The following is a 17,596-nucleotide window of genomic DNA, read 5'->3' as shown; positions in this document are numbered from 1 at the left end:
ATCATAGATATTATTATCTAGAGGCTATATAAACAGTTGTAAGCGATCGTAACGACCCCGGGAGCGTGTGCGAAAGAAGCCTTTGCAAGACATACACGAAATGGTTACACACATTTTGCCTTTTATATCTATAGAAGATATATATATATATATACATACATATATATATATATATACATATATATATATATATATATAGATTAGCAGTTGCACAGTTGTAAAATACAATATATTTTAATTTATGCAGATTTCATATTCACGTGACATGACTCAGCGGGTTTTAAATACAAGTTGACCCAAAATAAACGGCCGCGTGTATATTTTATGTAGAAGAGTTTGGCAGCCGTATTTTTTGGGCAGTTATAAATCGATTTAAAAATATGTAATGTTTAACATTAAAATGTCACTTTTTTGGGGGGCCCCTCCTGCAGAAAATCGATCAGTTGACGCACTTCTGATGGTCACTTTGGGCCAATTTTTCAATATTTTTCGTCCGGAAGGTGGGGCTTTCATATGAGACCAAGTTTGTGAATTTTTGTTGTGTCTGTCGAAAGTTTTTAGCACACACACAAACAAACATAAACACATTTTCGCTTTTATATATATAGATAGAAGATATATATATATATAGATAGATAGATAGATAGATTAGCAGTTGCACAGTTGTAAAATACAATATATTTTAATTTATGCAGATTTCATATTTATATATATAGAAGAGCCAATATTCTATTGATTAAATATTTTAACACAGACACATACATACATCTGTGTTTTATGTAGATTTGTTGACCTTAGCTAAATTTGGAGCACTTAGATCACAACTTCATATAATAACAAGTGTTTCAAATTTTCAATTCGGTTCAAAACAAGTACTGTCCACATGGAATGCGTTAGTGGATATTATATGCGATAACAATCCTAAATACATAAATAGAATCAACTTACGCTTCAAGAACGAGTCTTCTTAGCAACATGGAGGATATATTGGTGCTGGTAATTAAGCAAACATTGGAATGAAAAGAATTCTTTGGAAGAACGAGTTGAATGGAAGCAGAGAAATTTCTTAAGATAAAAGAGAACAATAGGCTTCAGAAATCATCCGATTCCAAAAGGTTGACCAGCAAGCAAGAGAAAAAGAAGCCGATTAAGAAATACAAAATTAGATCCATTTCCAAAGTACAAATCTTTTCTTGTGCAGGGACCATATTGTATTTATAGACAATCAGCTGTACAGACCCAGCGTTGCCCGGGATCCATTACATTCAAACCTCTTTGGTAAATATTTCTGTGCTCTATAACTTATATTTATAGACTAGCAGGGTTACCCAGGGTAGAAGTATAACATATCTCTATTAAAACTTCTATCTTTCTAGGTTTTTTTTCTTTCTCCCTTCCCTATCCTCTCTTTGGATACGCACACACATGCACACACAACTTTACTTTATATTGATTCTTCAGAGAATGAGTCAGCATAAGAGAATTAACTTTGATTAAAAAAAATAAAAATAATCACTTCTCTTTAGTACATAACATGATTTAAAAACAGACCTCCCCTGATGAAATCTGTTAGTTCAGGATCAAAGAATTTTTTTTTTTTCTGAATTTTATATATACTGTTCATGCAGGGCAATACTAATCAAAAATGTATCAACTTTGTCAGTGTTTGTTTTGTAATTTTCTTTTCTGGTTTGTTTTATTTTTAGTTGGACATATACACAGATAACTGCCCTTTATATATATACTAGCGGGGGTACCCGGCGTTGCCCGGGTGTTTAGGTGTGTGTGGTGGGGAGGGAGGTTGTAAAAGTAGAACAAAGCGAAGTAATAACCCTGTTTAAATATTATTTAAAAAAAAAAAAAAAATTTTTTTAAACTTCTAAAAAAAATCGGGGGGGGGGGGGGAACAATAAAAAAAAAAAAAAAAACGAACGTGATGCAATAAATACAGTCCAGCGGTGCCCGGGTATTTGAAAAAAAAATAAATAAAATAGTTCGGGTGAGAGAGGTATGTTCGAACCCAAATCCTTGAGGCGAAAGTGAAAAAAAAGCGTGATGATTAAACTAAAAAGAGAATTAGGTCAAACATCAATCCCCCAGTCAAGTTTGTTTTGGTTTTGCTTCTCCAAGATGTTGGGTCGAAAACCAGCTCCCATAGAAAATGGGTGTGTCTAAATGAAAGCAATTGTCTGATATGATGGTTTCTACCGCATTGATCAAAAGCTGATTGCTTTCTGGACATTCCGGAACAAAAGCAGAGAACACTTACAATTTCAATTTAGTTTCACTTTAGACTAAAAAGCCGAACAAATAGGCGACACAGCAAAATATCAGGATTTTTATAAAAGTCGATGTAAATAAATCTAGACATGACGCGTGTTCGCAAATCCTTGATATTATCATTCAAACGGTATATAAAAAGTTTTAAGAAATAATAACCCCCCCACCCCACCCGAGAAGCCCGGTGAAAAAAGCCTTTGCCAGACATACATAAAATGTGTGCACACATTTTGCCTTTTATATACATAGATATATACTTTTTTACATAGGAGTCACCACTTATCAAGCCCCGGAGGCCACTCAAGGATAAAGGTTATTGAGTGTACAGTAATCAATGGGATAATATCGTAGTAATAGTTAGTAATGGAAATTTGGTAGATTGGATTACTTAAGGGGGCGGTTCATCAAGAATTTGTTTATGTTGGACTTGAAGACAACCTAGTTGTAGTCAGCTGAAAAACAGACTATATAAAAGAAAACCAGCTATACAGACCCGCCGTTGCTCGAGACCATTACGTCCAAATTCCTTTTGTAAATGTTTCTCTGCTCTATAAACACATCTTTGTTATGTTCAGTAAAAGCCAATCTAGTTTTGATTTAATAAAAATGAAGATATAAAAGAATGACACTGATCAACAAATTTGTCGTCTTCCCCTTTCAGCTGATTCAGGATGAATCTGATGTGCTGAATTCAAAAAGCATATTGGTTTTGCTCAATCAGGGCAAGTTTTTTTTAGCTATGGCCACATGTTTTTTTTTTACGTTTTTGTTCACATGTATCTATGTGTGGAGCATTTTCGAAAAAGTTGGTGGGGATAAAACACAGAGTTTTGATTGGAAATGATTATTTTAATGACAAGAAATATTCGAGTTTTTAAGAATAATTTTCCCTTTGACCAATTTGGTACCCCAAAATGGGGAGCGGCATATGTATTGTTTTTTTTTTGTATATAATTATCCACTGACACGTGTTTTGCCGTCTCTGACTCATCAGATTCAGCCACTCTGATGAGTCGAGATTATGAGACACATGTCAGTGGATAATTATATTATATATATATATATTATATGTATACACATACCCCCCCCATACACTCTCAAACACAAAACTCTCCACAGAGGTTAAGCCACATTTTTGTTTTAAATTGATTTTTTTTTTTTTTTGTAAAAAAAAAAAAAAAAAAAAATGAAAAAAAAAAAAAAAAATTTTAAATAAATAAAATAAAAACAATAACAAAAAACGGTATAAGTGCTTACCTTTCCATTAGAATACCAAAGCATAGCATGGTTCCTTGACAGAACTTTGCAGTCAAATGTGCCATTGGTGGGTGATGGGCGAGCCTTAGCTACAGATCTGCCTACTTTGACTGGTTCATGGAGAGATATGTGCCGCTCGAGGAATGGGTGTGAATTTGGTCTACATGAGAAAATGGCCACAGCTGACATTGCTGCTCAATAGTCCTCCCCTTCAACCTGAAGAAAAAAATACATGAATATAAATTTTAAAATATTTCAAGTTAAAAAAAAATAAAAAAATAAAAAATGTAGAAATTATTTTAAACAAACGAATCGAAATGCAATTTTTTTTTTTTTTTTTTTTTTTTTCAAAACATGCATCAATTCTTGTTATTAAGCATAACCAAAGCGGAAACAACATTGAAGAGCTGTGATACAGGGATGGTGGAGGACTATAAAAGCTCCCCACTTCTCTGGTTGAGCATTCTTGATAATGTTATCGCCCACTACTGCTTTAGCATGAATGCAAAGCTCTTTAAAAATAAATTTAAAAAATTTTTTTTTTTTTTAATTGAGCACTGTGAGAGTGGCAGTCAATGTTTGTATAAAGCTTTGTTAAATATCATTGCCAGTGGCATCGATTCTGTTGCTTATTGAGCAGAGCTACTATCAAATCTATGGGTGTTGGTTTGATCCTAGGCTTGGGATGGTACTTGTCTAGCCACACTGAAGAGATGTGATACAGTAAAACTATCTGAATCGCACACATGTGTATATATATATATATATATATATATATATATATATATATATATATATATATATGTGCGTGTGTTTTGAGTAAGATGATTGATAATTTATAATTAAAAATCGGTTTCATACGGAAGAACAAAAAAAATCAATAAATTGTACAATCGTTTCAGAAACAATGTTTTTATTATGATAGAAAATGGGTCTTGGACAATAATTTAATCATATAGTTTTTTAAAACAAAGTCTCCTCATCAGCAAAAATATTGGGTGTTTTTTTTTTTTTTTTAAAGAACCCAAAAATAAACCTAACTTATTTTAAGTAAGGCAGATGTATCTTTTAATGGTTCGCCTTCTAAAAGTCATACGTATCATCGTCAATGCATTCATTGGGATGATAAATGTAGTTTAAACTTTTCATTTTGTCTCATGTTTATGAATGAAAAGTTTTTTAAATTAATATATTAAATAGTAAGTCATAGAGGAATGGCTGATATTAACATTGACATTTGAAGTTAGGCAATAAGAAAGTCTTGATATATTTTACAGTTTATGAATTTTCGAATTAAGTCAAAATACAGGGTAGCGAGTTTTGTACTTTTAGCTGGACATACAAACACACACACACACATACATACACATCCTTTATATAATAAATGATTAATGAGAAGAAAAATTGTCAAACAGTAATCTTAAAATTCGATTTCTGATTTCTTCAACCAAATAAACAAATTGTTCTATGTGACAATTGGATAATGTAAAAGTATAAATTAAAAAAGGGAAAGAAGGTAAAAAGGTAAATGATAGTAGTTTTATATTGCATTGCCCGGGTGTTTGGAGGTATGCGTTTTAATGTGGAGGAAACCCACCTCCCTGCGGAGGGAAACTTTAGAACAAAAATATAAACTTAGAATAGAAAGAATTCCCTTTCACTAACTGAGACCAAAACAGATGAATTGGGTATCCGAACTGATACTACACTTTTCTCCTAACCAAAAGTTTGTTTAACTTTTATAATCAGACTAGCCTGGATGCCTGGCGTTACCCGGGTGTTTGGAGGTGTGTGTTGAGCCAAAAAAAAAAAAAAAAAAAAAAAAAAAAAAAAAAAAAAAAAAAAAGTAGTAGTAGGCAGGCAGGAAGGCTTGAACCCTTTGTGCGAAGGAGGAAAAGAATGTGCAAAAAGAAAAAAGAAAAAAAAGGTGATGTCTGTGCTGTTGCGCCCATCGCCAAACCGGAAGTGATGAATGTCTAAATTAAGGCTAGTTAATCAAAAAGAGGGGATGACTTTCGAAAATACTGAAGAAAAAAAAAAAAAAAAAAAAAAAAAAAAAACCAACCCCTCCTTGTAGAAAAGTGCCCTGTTGAGGGTGAAGGAATACATGTTTTTAGCTAACTTTTCGATATTTGTCGTCCGCAGGGTCTAGCTTCAAAAATGATACCGATCTCGTGAAAATCCGTCGCCTCTGTCAAAAGTTTTAGGCAGACATACAAACATACATACATACATACATTTAAACAGACAGGTGAGATTTATATTTTACATTAGTAAGAAGAAGATAATTGTCCAACAGTGATCTTAAAATTCAATTCCTGATTTCTTCAACCAAACAAATTGTTCTATGTGACAATTGGATAATGTAAGAGGAAAATTACAAAAGGGAAAAAGTATACAATTCAGATCATTTAGTCAATAATCCAAATCCTCCAGGTATTAATACCTTTATAAATGCAAACCTGGGACAACAGTCAGATCATCAAGCCAAGGTACATTTTTATCTGGAGATTAATTTTCTATCATTTCTATAAACAATACATAAATATTTTATTTATAGAAAAGAAGAGAAAATATAATCTATAATATAAATCTCACCTATCTGTTTAATGTATGTATGTATATCTGCCTAAAACTTTCAACAGAGGTGATGGATTTTCACGAGATTGGTATCGTTTCGAAGCTCAACCCTGCAGATGACAAATATCAAAAAATTGTCTGAAAACATTAATTCCTTCACCCTCAACTAGGCACTTTTCTACAGGGAGGGGTCGCTTTTTTTGCTGATATTTTCAAAAGTCATTCCCTCTTTTCAATTGACTAGCCTTAATTTAAACCTTCACCACTTCCGGTTAGACGATGGATGCAACAGTAAAGACGTCATGTTTTTTTTTTTGGGGGGGGGGTTCACTTTTTCTTCCTTCACGGTATGTGTTCGAGTCTGCCTGCCTACTACCATTTCTTTTGGACTTTAAAAAAGAACAAGTTCTTGTTGAAGAGTTTTCATAACCTACCAGTTTCATAAATTGTTCTTACACTTATACATTGGCTGTAAAGCCCAAAGTCTGATGATACAATCTACATTAGATTTGTTTGCACAGACACAAAAAAAAATGTTTTGTTCTTACAGCAGCAAGATGCAGTACAGCAGGTGAGAAAAACCAGCTCCCACAAAGGGGAGTGTTCAGATATGAAAATAGCAACAACTGACTCAAAACATTTGGGTTAAGGCTGGTGGTTCAGGGTATAAAATTTGAGAAAAAATTTTTTTTGCCACTGGTGGAATATGTTACCACAGGATTGCTTCCCCGAGAGCCAAAGTATGGCCATATTCAAATCTAATATCAATAAAACTTATAAAGTCTTCATACCTAATCAAAATATCATTTCATAGTATTGATTATTTCACTGTCGATCTCGTTATATCTTACAAGTGTCTTTTATCCTTACTTAACAGTGACTACATATATACTGCACTTTGTTGTGTGTGTATATATACGTGTGTATATATGTGTGTGTGTGTATATATATATATATATATATATATATATATAGCCAATAGGAATTGTGCAAGAAAAACTGAGGCAGACAAAGAGATAAAACTTAGCAAGGAACAAAGTGTAGTGTCTGTTCTGATGCTACAGAAAAGACTGGCAGTCTTTTCTGTCCTTGGTCAGTGAGGACAGTGGTGATTTTTATTTTTGATCCAATGCAAAGAGCTCCTTTTTTTTTGGGGGGGGGGGATTTCCACCAGGCACGTGAAGAAAGCCAAAGAATATAGCAGCCGAAACAATGAAAATGGCAACAAACGAAATGAGGAAAAGAGTGTGAAACCTTAAAATAATGTGAACATTTCGAGAGAGGGAGTGAACATAAAAAGAAAAAGCGCTCGAGAAACATTATTAGATCAACCTACTCAAATTCCATGCCCCCCTCCTTTTTTTTTCTAAGTTGTGATTTGGAATATTAGAAGGCTTACTCGTCGTGCATTTAGGGCGAATCCTTATATATCCTAATCGGCAAACTTGTTGCACAAACCACCATGCTGAATAATGCATGTGTGAATATTTCTAAACGGTAATTCTACATTGGATTGTTTACCGCTGCAACAGATTCCAACAAAGTTGTGATTTCTATTTCAGCTCACAAGAGACAGAAGTAACACCACCATTTGACAGGCAAGGGGGTTACCTGAGAAGGTCCCGATGGTTACCTTGTTCAGGCAAGTAGGCTATATCCCTGTACTGCACATACCTGTTGGCATGCAGGGAGCAGCCCTTCCTACGCATGTCTAACTAACGTTATCAATCATAGTTGTTTAGAGGAAAGTTAATCCTTATGATAATAAAAGTAATGAGGGGAGAGAGGGGGGGTAGGAAAGTAGGGCAGCACTACATACACAACATTTTTTTTAATGGAGATTATTGTCTGAAATATTTATGTGTCTGCAATATTTTAAATTATTTGCTCCTTATATATATATATATATATATATATATATATATATATATATATATATATATATAGATAGATAGAAGGAGACAAATATTACATAGTTGCTACATGCTAATGTTTCGAACAATTGGTTTGCAAGAAAGCAAAAGTCACTCATCAGGCAACAGTAAAATTTATTTGCCACCGAAGGCATCTGGTTCTTGAATGAAAGTGAAATATATATTTTTTTTTGTTTATAAAAATAAAATATTAAAACGCTAAATTTAAGTGAGAGGGGTGACATTAAGTGATATTTTAGATTCAAAATAGAAGACAATAGGAGGAAAGAGAATATCAAGACTTAACAGGATAAATGAGAGGAGTAGAGAGAGGTAAAGTAGCAACGAAAAAGAAAAAAGAACAGAAAGACGGATGAAGGGGTCAGTATGATTACATTACACAACTATAAGGAATGGGAGAGGGGGTGAAGACATTTGAAATCAACTTGAATTAAGGGTTTAGAGTTAACCTGTCAAAGAAAGAAAGAGGTCGACCTCGCTTTAATTCATGTTTTATCTCCTGAATACCTTTAATTTGGGATATATTATTTTTATTTGTAAACTAGCAGGAAAACCCGACGTTGCCCGGGACTGAACGAAGATCAATGAATGTTCCACACGATACTTTTATTGTCATCGAAACCAGGGAAATTGCCCATCCTTCAATCAAATCACTAGTTGGAAACCCTAGACAGTGCACCGAGGAAGCTTCATATGCCATCCAACAGTTGATTTTATAAAATTATTTTTATATAAAACTAGCGGGGAGTACACAGCGTTGCCCGGGATATTGGCACAAGGATGGAGCGATGTTAAGAATGGCTTCCACATGGTTAAAATAATAATAACAAAAGATAGAGAGGTGGGTAATTAGTTTTCCACGCTAACCATTAAGCCAAAGAGGATAGTGAATTCAATGAGTTGGTAATTAATTTTTGCCCAGGTGGAGGATATTGGCACAAGAACGGGGGGGGGGGGAAAAAGAAAGAGAAGTGGGATCGAACTCGAAAACGCAAGATAATTAGTCTTCATCCCTAACCATTAGACCAAAGAAGATAATGAATTCAACAAGTTGGTAATTAACTTACGAATCATAGGAGTCGCCACGCATGCACAGAAATGAAAGTTGCTTTTAAATCTGGCCGTGGGCCAGGTAAGCTTCCCGCTTTCTGTCATTTGCGTTCAAAGTTTCGCAAGACAAACAAACACTCAAGACGGCGGCAATTTTTTTTCGATAAAAAGAAGGTGGGGGGGGCGGTGTCCATTTGCAGATCTCAGATATTATGATCTCAGAAATATAGGAAAACTTCTTACGAAATTTAACTGACAGCTAAACCCCAATCTAAAAAGCCTTTCATACAAATGCTCGCATCCGTTTTGCCTTTTATATACATAGATGAATTGAATTAGAGTTTGAAATTCAAAAGTCAAGTATCATGTTTCGATTGTGCCCCTGTCTTATCAAAGAACTTACTGTTGATTTTATATTCTGTGCCCTTCTGCTTGTGCAATGATAAAACTTCTCAAATACAATTGTGACATTAGCTTTCACAAGATGACTAGCAGGAGTACCCAGCATTGCCCGGGTGTTTGGAGGTGTGCATTGAGCACAAAAAGAAAAAAAAAAAGTGTCAATAGGCAGGCAGGCTTGAACCCGTGACGAACCAGTGATGCGAAGGCGGAAAAGAAAGTGAAAGAAATCCTGACATCTTACCGCTACGCTTTAACACCACAGGAAGTGAAAAGCGTTTAAATTAAGCGATGTCAATCAAAAAGTTGACTTGCACAAGTTAAGAATCACGCAGGTGCAGAAACGAAAGTTGGCTGAAGGCCAGTTAAGCTTTACGCTTTCTGCCATTTTATTTGTTTTCCCCATGATGTTGGGGAAAACCAACTCCCCAAAGAAGGGGGGAGCTCTCCAAATGAAGAGCAATTGTTTGATATGAAGGGGTTTTCCCCACATTGATCAAAGTTAATCGTTTTCAAGACGTCCGAGCACGAAAGGTCGCTGACGGCTTTGCTTCGATGAGTTTCACTTTATCCATACAAAAAAGATGAACAAACACACGAAAGGACGGAATAGAGGGGATTTTATAAAAGTCAATCAAAATAAATGTAGAGACAACATCCATTCGCAAATCGTACATATTATAATCTAGGGAGTATATAAAAAGTTCTCCAGAATAGTAACCTTCTCGAGAACACCCCCCCAAGCCTTTCTTGAATATACAAAAAAAAATGCGCACGGTTGTTTTGCCTTTTTTATATATAGTTAATTTTGTTTAAAATTGGACTGTTCCTTCTTTAATCTGATTTTTCGATTAATGATTTTTGACACTTACAAGAGACATTCCGATGCAAAACCTGTTTAAGACAGCATATTTGATCAAGTATTATGATTTTTAATACTAAATCACCAGGCTGATTTTGATCTAGATACTCCGAATTGAGTTGTCTCCCCCTTATTTCATCATGGCCGACGAAAACACCAACTCAATTAGTCGTAAAATTTGATTTTCTTAGTTAAAAAAAAAAAAAAAATTGATTATTCACGTGATTTTTGGAATATGACATCTTCATTTCGTGAAGAGTATGTATAGCAAAGATTTTTATAATTTTATTGTAATTATTTGGACTACTATCCTCATATTCTAGTTTTCAAAACATTTTGGCCAATTATTCCTCTGGCCTTCGTCAGGTTAACTAGTTGTTGTTTTCAACAACTAAAATATGAGGATAATCGTCCAAATAATTACAATACAATTTACTCATCTCCGAAAGAATTCAAAATCAATTCAATAATATAACAATCGGTATGAACCTGACAGTTGGAAAAACAAAAAATATCAAAAATGGATTTATAAGACTAAAAAATACAACCTTGATCGCCCTTTGGGGCCCGTGGCGCAGTGGATAGAGATGCAGAATAGCTACAATTCCAGGTGAGCATTATCTGGAGGTAGCGGTTTCAATCCCACCCAAACCGTGGTGAGATGACAACAGCTATTGAAGGCAGCAATTGCTGTGAATGTAGTTGGAGGATTCGACATTCCTATCCCGTCGCGGTTAACTTGATGAAGGCCAGAGGAATAATTGGCCGAAATGTCATGGAAACAATAACTAAAAGATGAGGATAACAACTAATTACAATAAAACGATACAAATAACTCATCTCCAAAATAATTCCAAATTAATTCAATAATCAAAGACTTCTCTGGAATATGACATCTTTGTTCCGTGAAGAGTATATGCATCAAAGATTTTTCTGTATTATTTTTTAAAATGTCATTCTAAATAAGAACCTTAAAAATAAGCAATTTAAAAGATGCATTAAATAGCAGAACACTAGTTGTGATAAGCATGCTGCAGTGTATAAAGACTTATTATCAAAATCACCTAAGAACTATTTTTTTTTTTTTTTTAAGTATCTAGTCTGATACTTCATTCCACCTTTTCTCCCCTCGGTCAATGAAGAAATCTTTCCAAATTGGGGCAATTTTTATTTTTATCCAAATCCAGAGTGCTTTTTTTTTGGGGGGGGGGGCTGGATTCTCCCCACATTAAAAACCGACCCTGTGTCTAACTCTGCCCTCGTGGGAAGGTAAATGAATAGGGACTTTGACCGTTTCGGTAAAATATTTCAAAAGAAATAAAAAAAAAATCTAAACAGCATAACTTTACCAACATATGTGTGTGTGTGTGTGTGTGTGTGTGTGTGTGTGTGTGTGTGTGTGTGTGTGCGTGTGTGTGTGCGTGTGCGTGTGCGTGTGTGTGTGTGTGTGCGCATATGTGTTACAAATCTTTTTCATACTAATGAATCAATTATTAAGGCATGAAAGCCATTCAAGGACAAGGGTTAATGAAACTGCCATTCAGTGATGAAGACCGTTGAAACGTGTTAAGAAATTAAAAACATAATAAATAAGATTGCAACTTTCTGACTTGTTTATTAATTCAGACAATTCATGATACATTTAAAGAAACTAAAACAAATCGCGACTTTCTCCTGGCTAAGACATTAAAAAAAAAAAAAAAAAAAATCACTGTTGAATAACACTGCACGCATTTTTTTCTTCTTAGTGGCATCATGCCATGAGGGAAGAAAAAAAATGGGGGGGGGGGGAAATTGTGTCTATCTTGACGAAGACGTTGAAAAGTTTGATTTATAAACAAGTAAATGTTTAAAAAAAAAAAAAAAAGTGTGTTGACTTATTAAACTTACATTTGGAATTTAATCTTCTAATTGTTTTTATTATTAAAACGAATTATTTAATTGACTTTTGATTATATTCACCACCCCACCCCAAAAATTTGCCTTTCCTTCTGTTGGTTGCATTTATTTCTCTCCCAACACGATAAAATGCGACACTAGGGTCTGAAAGTGGAATCGAAAATTCAGTGTTTCAGAGGAGGAGCACTTTGACCCTGCCAAAGGTGCCTGTGCAACCCCATAGGCATTCCCCGGCAGAGGTGCTCCCAGGCAAATTAGCAATAAACAAACCCCTTCTAGAAGAGGGAAGGCAAAGCCTGGGAGAGTAAACCTCCTAGAACAGCACAGAACCAGCCTTATACAGCAATCAACATGGAACAGGTCATTACAGGAGTGGTATAATCTCTATGGAAAAATATCCTCCGGCTGTAGGTATTGCCCGTAAGGGGTCACCCACTTGTGAATACAACAACTTGTTGATGAGCATTAAGTAAAGTCAGAATCCCCTCACATTTTATACGAATAAAAATCCAGGTTGATCGTACGTCAAAACAACCATATAAATGCAGGTTGCCTCAGATGTCGATCCTTGGACCTTTAGTATTTCTCATATTCATAAATGACCTCTCTGATAAAATTGTCTTTGAGATGGATATATTTGCTGATGACACCACACTCTATAACAGGAAAAAAATTTAAAAAATACAAATGAATACGTATCTAAGGAAAAGGCTGAAACCTTAGATGAAGACCTCCAGTTTGTATTGGAATGGGGATATAAATGGATGGTAACATTCAATGCTGGCAAGATTAAATTTTTTTTCCTTTAATAATTACAAGAAACTTTCTCAATTACTGATAGGCATGATTAATGATAAACTACCTGAAAGCTCTTCGTTCAACCTCTTCACTTTAACGTTCACGGGAAACATGAGTGTGAACAAATACATTGAGAGCATTACCAAAGCTGCTATGAAGAAGGTGGGCTCTCTCTACCATGCTAGAAAGTTACTTATGCCTGAGAGTATCCTGTACCCCTACAAGGCCACCATTCACCCATGAATAGAGTATTGTTGCTACATTTGAACTAATGCATTTGCTACTATTCTCACTTCTAGACAGGGTTTAAAAAAAAAAAAAAAAAAAAAGAGTTGCCAACCTAATAGGGCCCAACTTGTCAACCAAACTCCAACTTCTGTTCCGTCAATGAAACGTTGCATCCCTGTGCCTATTTTATAAGTATTTTAATGAAAAATGCTCTGACGAACTCCAAACCGTTGTACCCCTTCCACATATACTAACGACTAATGCGGCAAGCATCAAAATCCCACCCCTACATTTTAGAGATCCCTACATGCCGCAAAATCTTCTACTCAAATAGGTTTTTCGTCAAACTACTAGACTTTGGAGGCTGCTTACCTGACTGTACTGATATGCAGAAGCTCAAGTGTAATGTGAACAGACATGTTGCTCCCTACTTACATAAGTATCCCTGTAAATTTTATCCCAAATAGTAGCCCTTTTATATCCAAGTGACACTGTGCCTTGTTTGGATTCGAAAAGCAGTTTAAAAAAATGTCTTTAAAAAAAAAAAAAAAAAAAAAAAATAGAAATCATTGAAAGTTTCAGAATAATAAATTTTTAAAAATAATATAACATTATTTGTGTTTATTTTATAATCCACAGAGATTTTAAAAAAGTTCTCAAGAAACCAATATACAACAAATAAATGTTACCAACGGCAAGATTACTCTTCTACCTAGCTAGATAAGTTCTTAGTGCTTTTATTTAGTTTTAAATGATTATTCGGTTTGCAAAAACAAGCAGTGTCGAGCGTTACACAAGCACAAGAAAAAAATGGCCGTGTGGTATCTTATTTGTGAAGTCTCATTAAGGAGTTAAAAATTATACAAAATGTTGTTAGAAACCCATCCAATATATGTTAGCATGACATTTATTGAGTGGGTTTCTAAAAATATTTTGTTTTATTTTTTATCCAGCTAGGTAGAACAACTTATCTTGCCTTAGGTAACATTTGTTATATATTTGTTTTTTGACAACTTTTTCTAATTTTTGTGGATTGTAAAACAAACTATTATTTACTGTTTAAACTTCTTAAAATTACTTTACGAAACAATATTTTCAAATTAATTTTACCGACAGTGAAACGTTTAGCTCTCAACAAACCGAGAAAACTAGAATTTATTTGACTTTTAATCCCTGAGAAACTTTTAATGAGAGGAAGCGGCTCGACTTCGCTAAATATAATAACTGCTTTAATAGCTACTTAATGGTTTATATGTCAAATGTTGGAAGCAGTGATTTACAAAAAAATTAAAGACTTTATTGTGCAGAATCAAGGAATATGTATTATTCAATTTACTATTTTCACCTTGTTATTTTTACGTTTCGGCCGATGTAACCTCCAACCTTTTTGAACTGAAGTCTTTATTTCTGTTTTTGTTTGTTTTGTTAATTTTTTTTTTTTTTTTTTTTTTTTTCCACTTCTATTCGCCCCAAACAAGACATTACCACTGAAACATAAAAGGCCGGATTTATTGAACAACATGAATGGAGAGTTGGACGACAAGATATTTGTTCACATTACATTTAATCCACGATGGCAGCTTTTTCTCATTCATGACTGGATAAAAATGTTAATTTTATCACTATTAGGTATTATCTTCTGGTGGAAGGACTGAAAACAGTAACTAAAGAAGTATTTTTAATCAAATCCGTCATGCCACAAGTACATGTGGACAATTTTTTATGAATTTTCGGAATTTTAAACCTAATTATATTTTTTTAGGTGTATTATAATCAGTTAATTCTTCTACATGGTCATGGCTGACGAAACTAGAACAATTTGCTGATGACACCACGCTCTATAACATACAAAAAGAAAAGAAATTAACACATATATAAGGAACAAGCTGAAGCCTTAGACGAAGATCTCCAGTCTGTAGTGGAATGGGACAAGATCAAAGTGTAGTAGCTGTTCTGAAGATGCTGCACTTCAATTTCTTGGTCTGTCAGTGGAGGAGAAATCCTTCACGACTGAGAGGATTTTTATTTTTGTTCTTTTTCTACACGTTAATAAACGACCCAGTTGTCTAACTGTCCCGTAGGGAGGCACTGTAAATAGGAACAGTCAATGCTGCCAAGACTAAGCGTATCACCTTTAATAATTACAAGAAACCTTCTCAACCACTGATAGGCATAGCTAATGATAGACTACTGGAAAACTCTTCCTTCAAAGTATTCGGCTTAATGTTCACAGGGAACAGGAACGCACACAAAAAAAAAAAAAAAAAAAGTTTAGTCCGAAATTCTTCATGGGTTAGAGTCCAAAAATTCCCAAATCGAAAAAATAGATTCACCTGAAGAAGATCGGATGTTCTATCAACTGCAACGTAAAAATTACGAACAAAATGAGAAATTCTCATCTAAAAAAAAAAAAATAAAATAAATAAATAAAAAAAAAAAAAAAAAAAAATATGCATAAGGATTTTTTATTTTAGTATACTTTTTATTTACGGCATATTACCACTTGGACATAACAGGTTACTATTTGGGATTATATATATATATATATATATATATATATATATATATATAGGGATATTAATTACTTGAGCATTGAAAAGTCTAGGTGGATGAAAGTGTTAAAAAGCACACTAGGATAAATGATAAATCAAATAGGAAAACATTTTGTTTACATATGTTCAAACATGTTTCGATCGGTTATACCCTAATTTTGACTAAGTCTCATCAGACCGAATTGTCAAGGTAAAAACAAGTTTTATTGAACACTATTATCTAAACACAGCAAGGAGGAACTGTTTGCAACAAAAAATGTTTATCAATATATATATATATATATATATATATATATATATATATATATATATATATATAGTGTGTGTGTATCAATTTGTATTTACTTCAGTGCTCAATTAGGTGTATCAGAATTTTTGTAGGAATTTTTGACACTCCTAACACGAAACTGCGAATAAAATATAAAAAACTCGTAATTTCTCTTTTAAAAGTGGGTTGTTTATTTTCTTTATGGTTTATACTTCCGAAATAAACTAATAAAAGTAATAGAAATAGTATTTATTTTTTTTAACAGTAATGAAATTAAGTGAATTTTACGAGTTTAGTATTTTTCAATTTTTAAATTTTAAAATCTATCAAAATTTTTTTTATTGATTCTATTTTTACGATATTTTCAGGGTCAATGTGAAATTTTATGCTCTTTCCAATAAACCGAATATAATATTTTAGACAAACGTTTTTTTTTTTTAATTCACGCCCCCCCTCCTATTTTGAAATGTCTATTAAAAAGTAAATAATTTATGAGCCAAAGTTTTATATATCACAAATTGAAGATAAAAGATCAATAAATAATATATTCTAATTTAAAAAAAAAAAAAAAAAAAAAAAAAAAGAACAGTTTTTTTGGAAATTTACCGGTAAAGTCCGAAGTTAAAAACCTTTTTTAAAAAAAAAAAAAACACGTTTGTATTTTTTTTTTTTTAAATGAAACCTTTAATTGAAAAAATAAATTAGGGTTTGAACTACATTTTTCGAGTAGTTATAAGCTTGAAAAGACGGGGTCGAATTATTCAATATTTTTCACCAAGTTTCTGACACACCTAGTGCTGAATCCATGAGTATAGCTAGGTAGTAAGTTATGGAAATATATATATATATATATATATATATATATATATAGCAATTAAGCCATATATATTTTCATAACTTAATTTATACACACGCACACATTATATATATATATATATATATATGAGAGAAAGGGGGGAGACAAATTATTTATGCAGGTTTGGTTGAAATAGTACAGTTTTCTATTTTGTTTTATTTTCTTAGTAATGATCTCGACACAGCAAGCTTCTGGTTTCAGGTGGTACACTCAGAGTCTTATATTACACCAACTAAAATCAGGAAGATTCCTGTCAATTCCACTAATTATAGAAACAGGACTCTTGAAAAAAATTTCAAAATGTTTCTGCCAAATATACCGAGTGAACCAAGTGCAAGAGAGTTACAAACAATTGCACTTAACGGGGCAGTTAAAATCTTGAAAAGATTCTATCAGTTGGAATGCATGAGATAGCAGGTGAACATCTGGCATCCGGTAGGACGCCCCATCCCTAGCTAGAACAAAATCATACCAAAATTGGAAAAATACCAACTACCACCTGAAACCAACACGCTTGCTCGCAGTGTTGAGAACATTATCAAGAAAATTAAAAAATGACAACTACTCTTCAACCAAACTTGTATGCTCTTACTACTAGCGAGGGGTACCCGGCGTTGCCCCGGGTGTTTGGAG

The 17,596-nt window shown here is 33.6% G+C and overlaps 1 protein-coding gene across 50 annotated transcripts in view; it reads right to left on the bottom strand.

The window, feature by feature from the left end:
• LOC145249698 (uncharacterized) overlaps positions 1-17,596 on the bottom strand; it is a 369,665-nt gene that overhangs the window by 252,700 nt on the left and 99,369 nt on the right. For all 50 annotated transcript variants that reach the window (XM_080111510.1, XM_080111534.1, XM_080111516.1 and 47 more), the window contains exon 2: positions 3,538-3,753. In XM_080111510.1, coding sequence (XP_079967636.1) covers positions 3,538-3,726 — 189 coding nt within the window. In that variant the 5' untranslated portion in view covers positions 3,727-3,753. The remainder of the gene's footprint in view (positions 1-3,537; positions 3,754-17,596) is intronic.

This window comes from Euprymna scolopes, chromosome 28 (genome assembly GCF_053919585.1).
Source record: "Euprymna scolopes isolate OS-2025 chromosome 28, ASM5391958v1, whole genome shotgun sequence".
NCBI classification, from domain to species: Eukaryota; Metazoa; Mollusca; class Cephalopoda; order Sepiida; family Sepiolidae; genus Euprymna; species Euprymna scolopes.
Note: the sequence above shows the minus strand (reverse complement) of the source record. Positions and strands in the feature narration are given on the sequence as shown.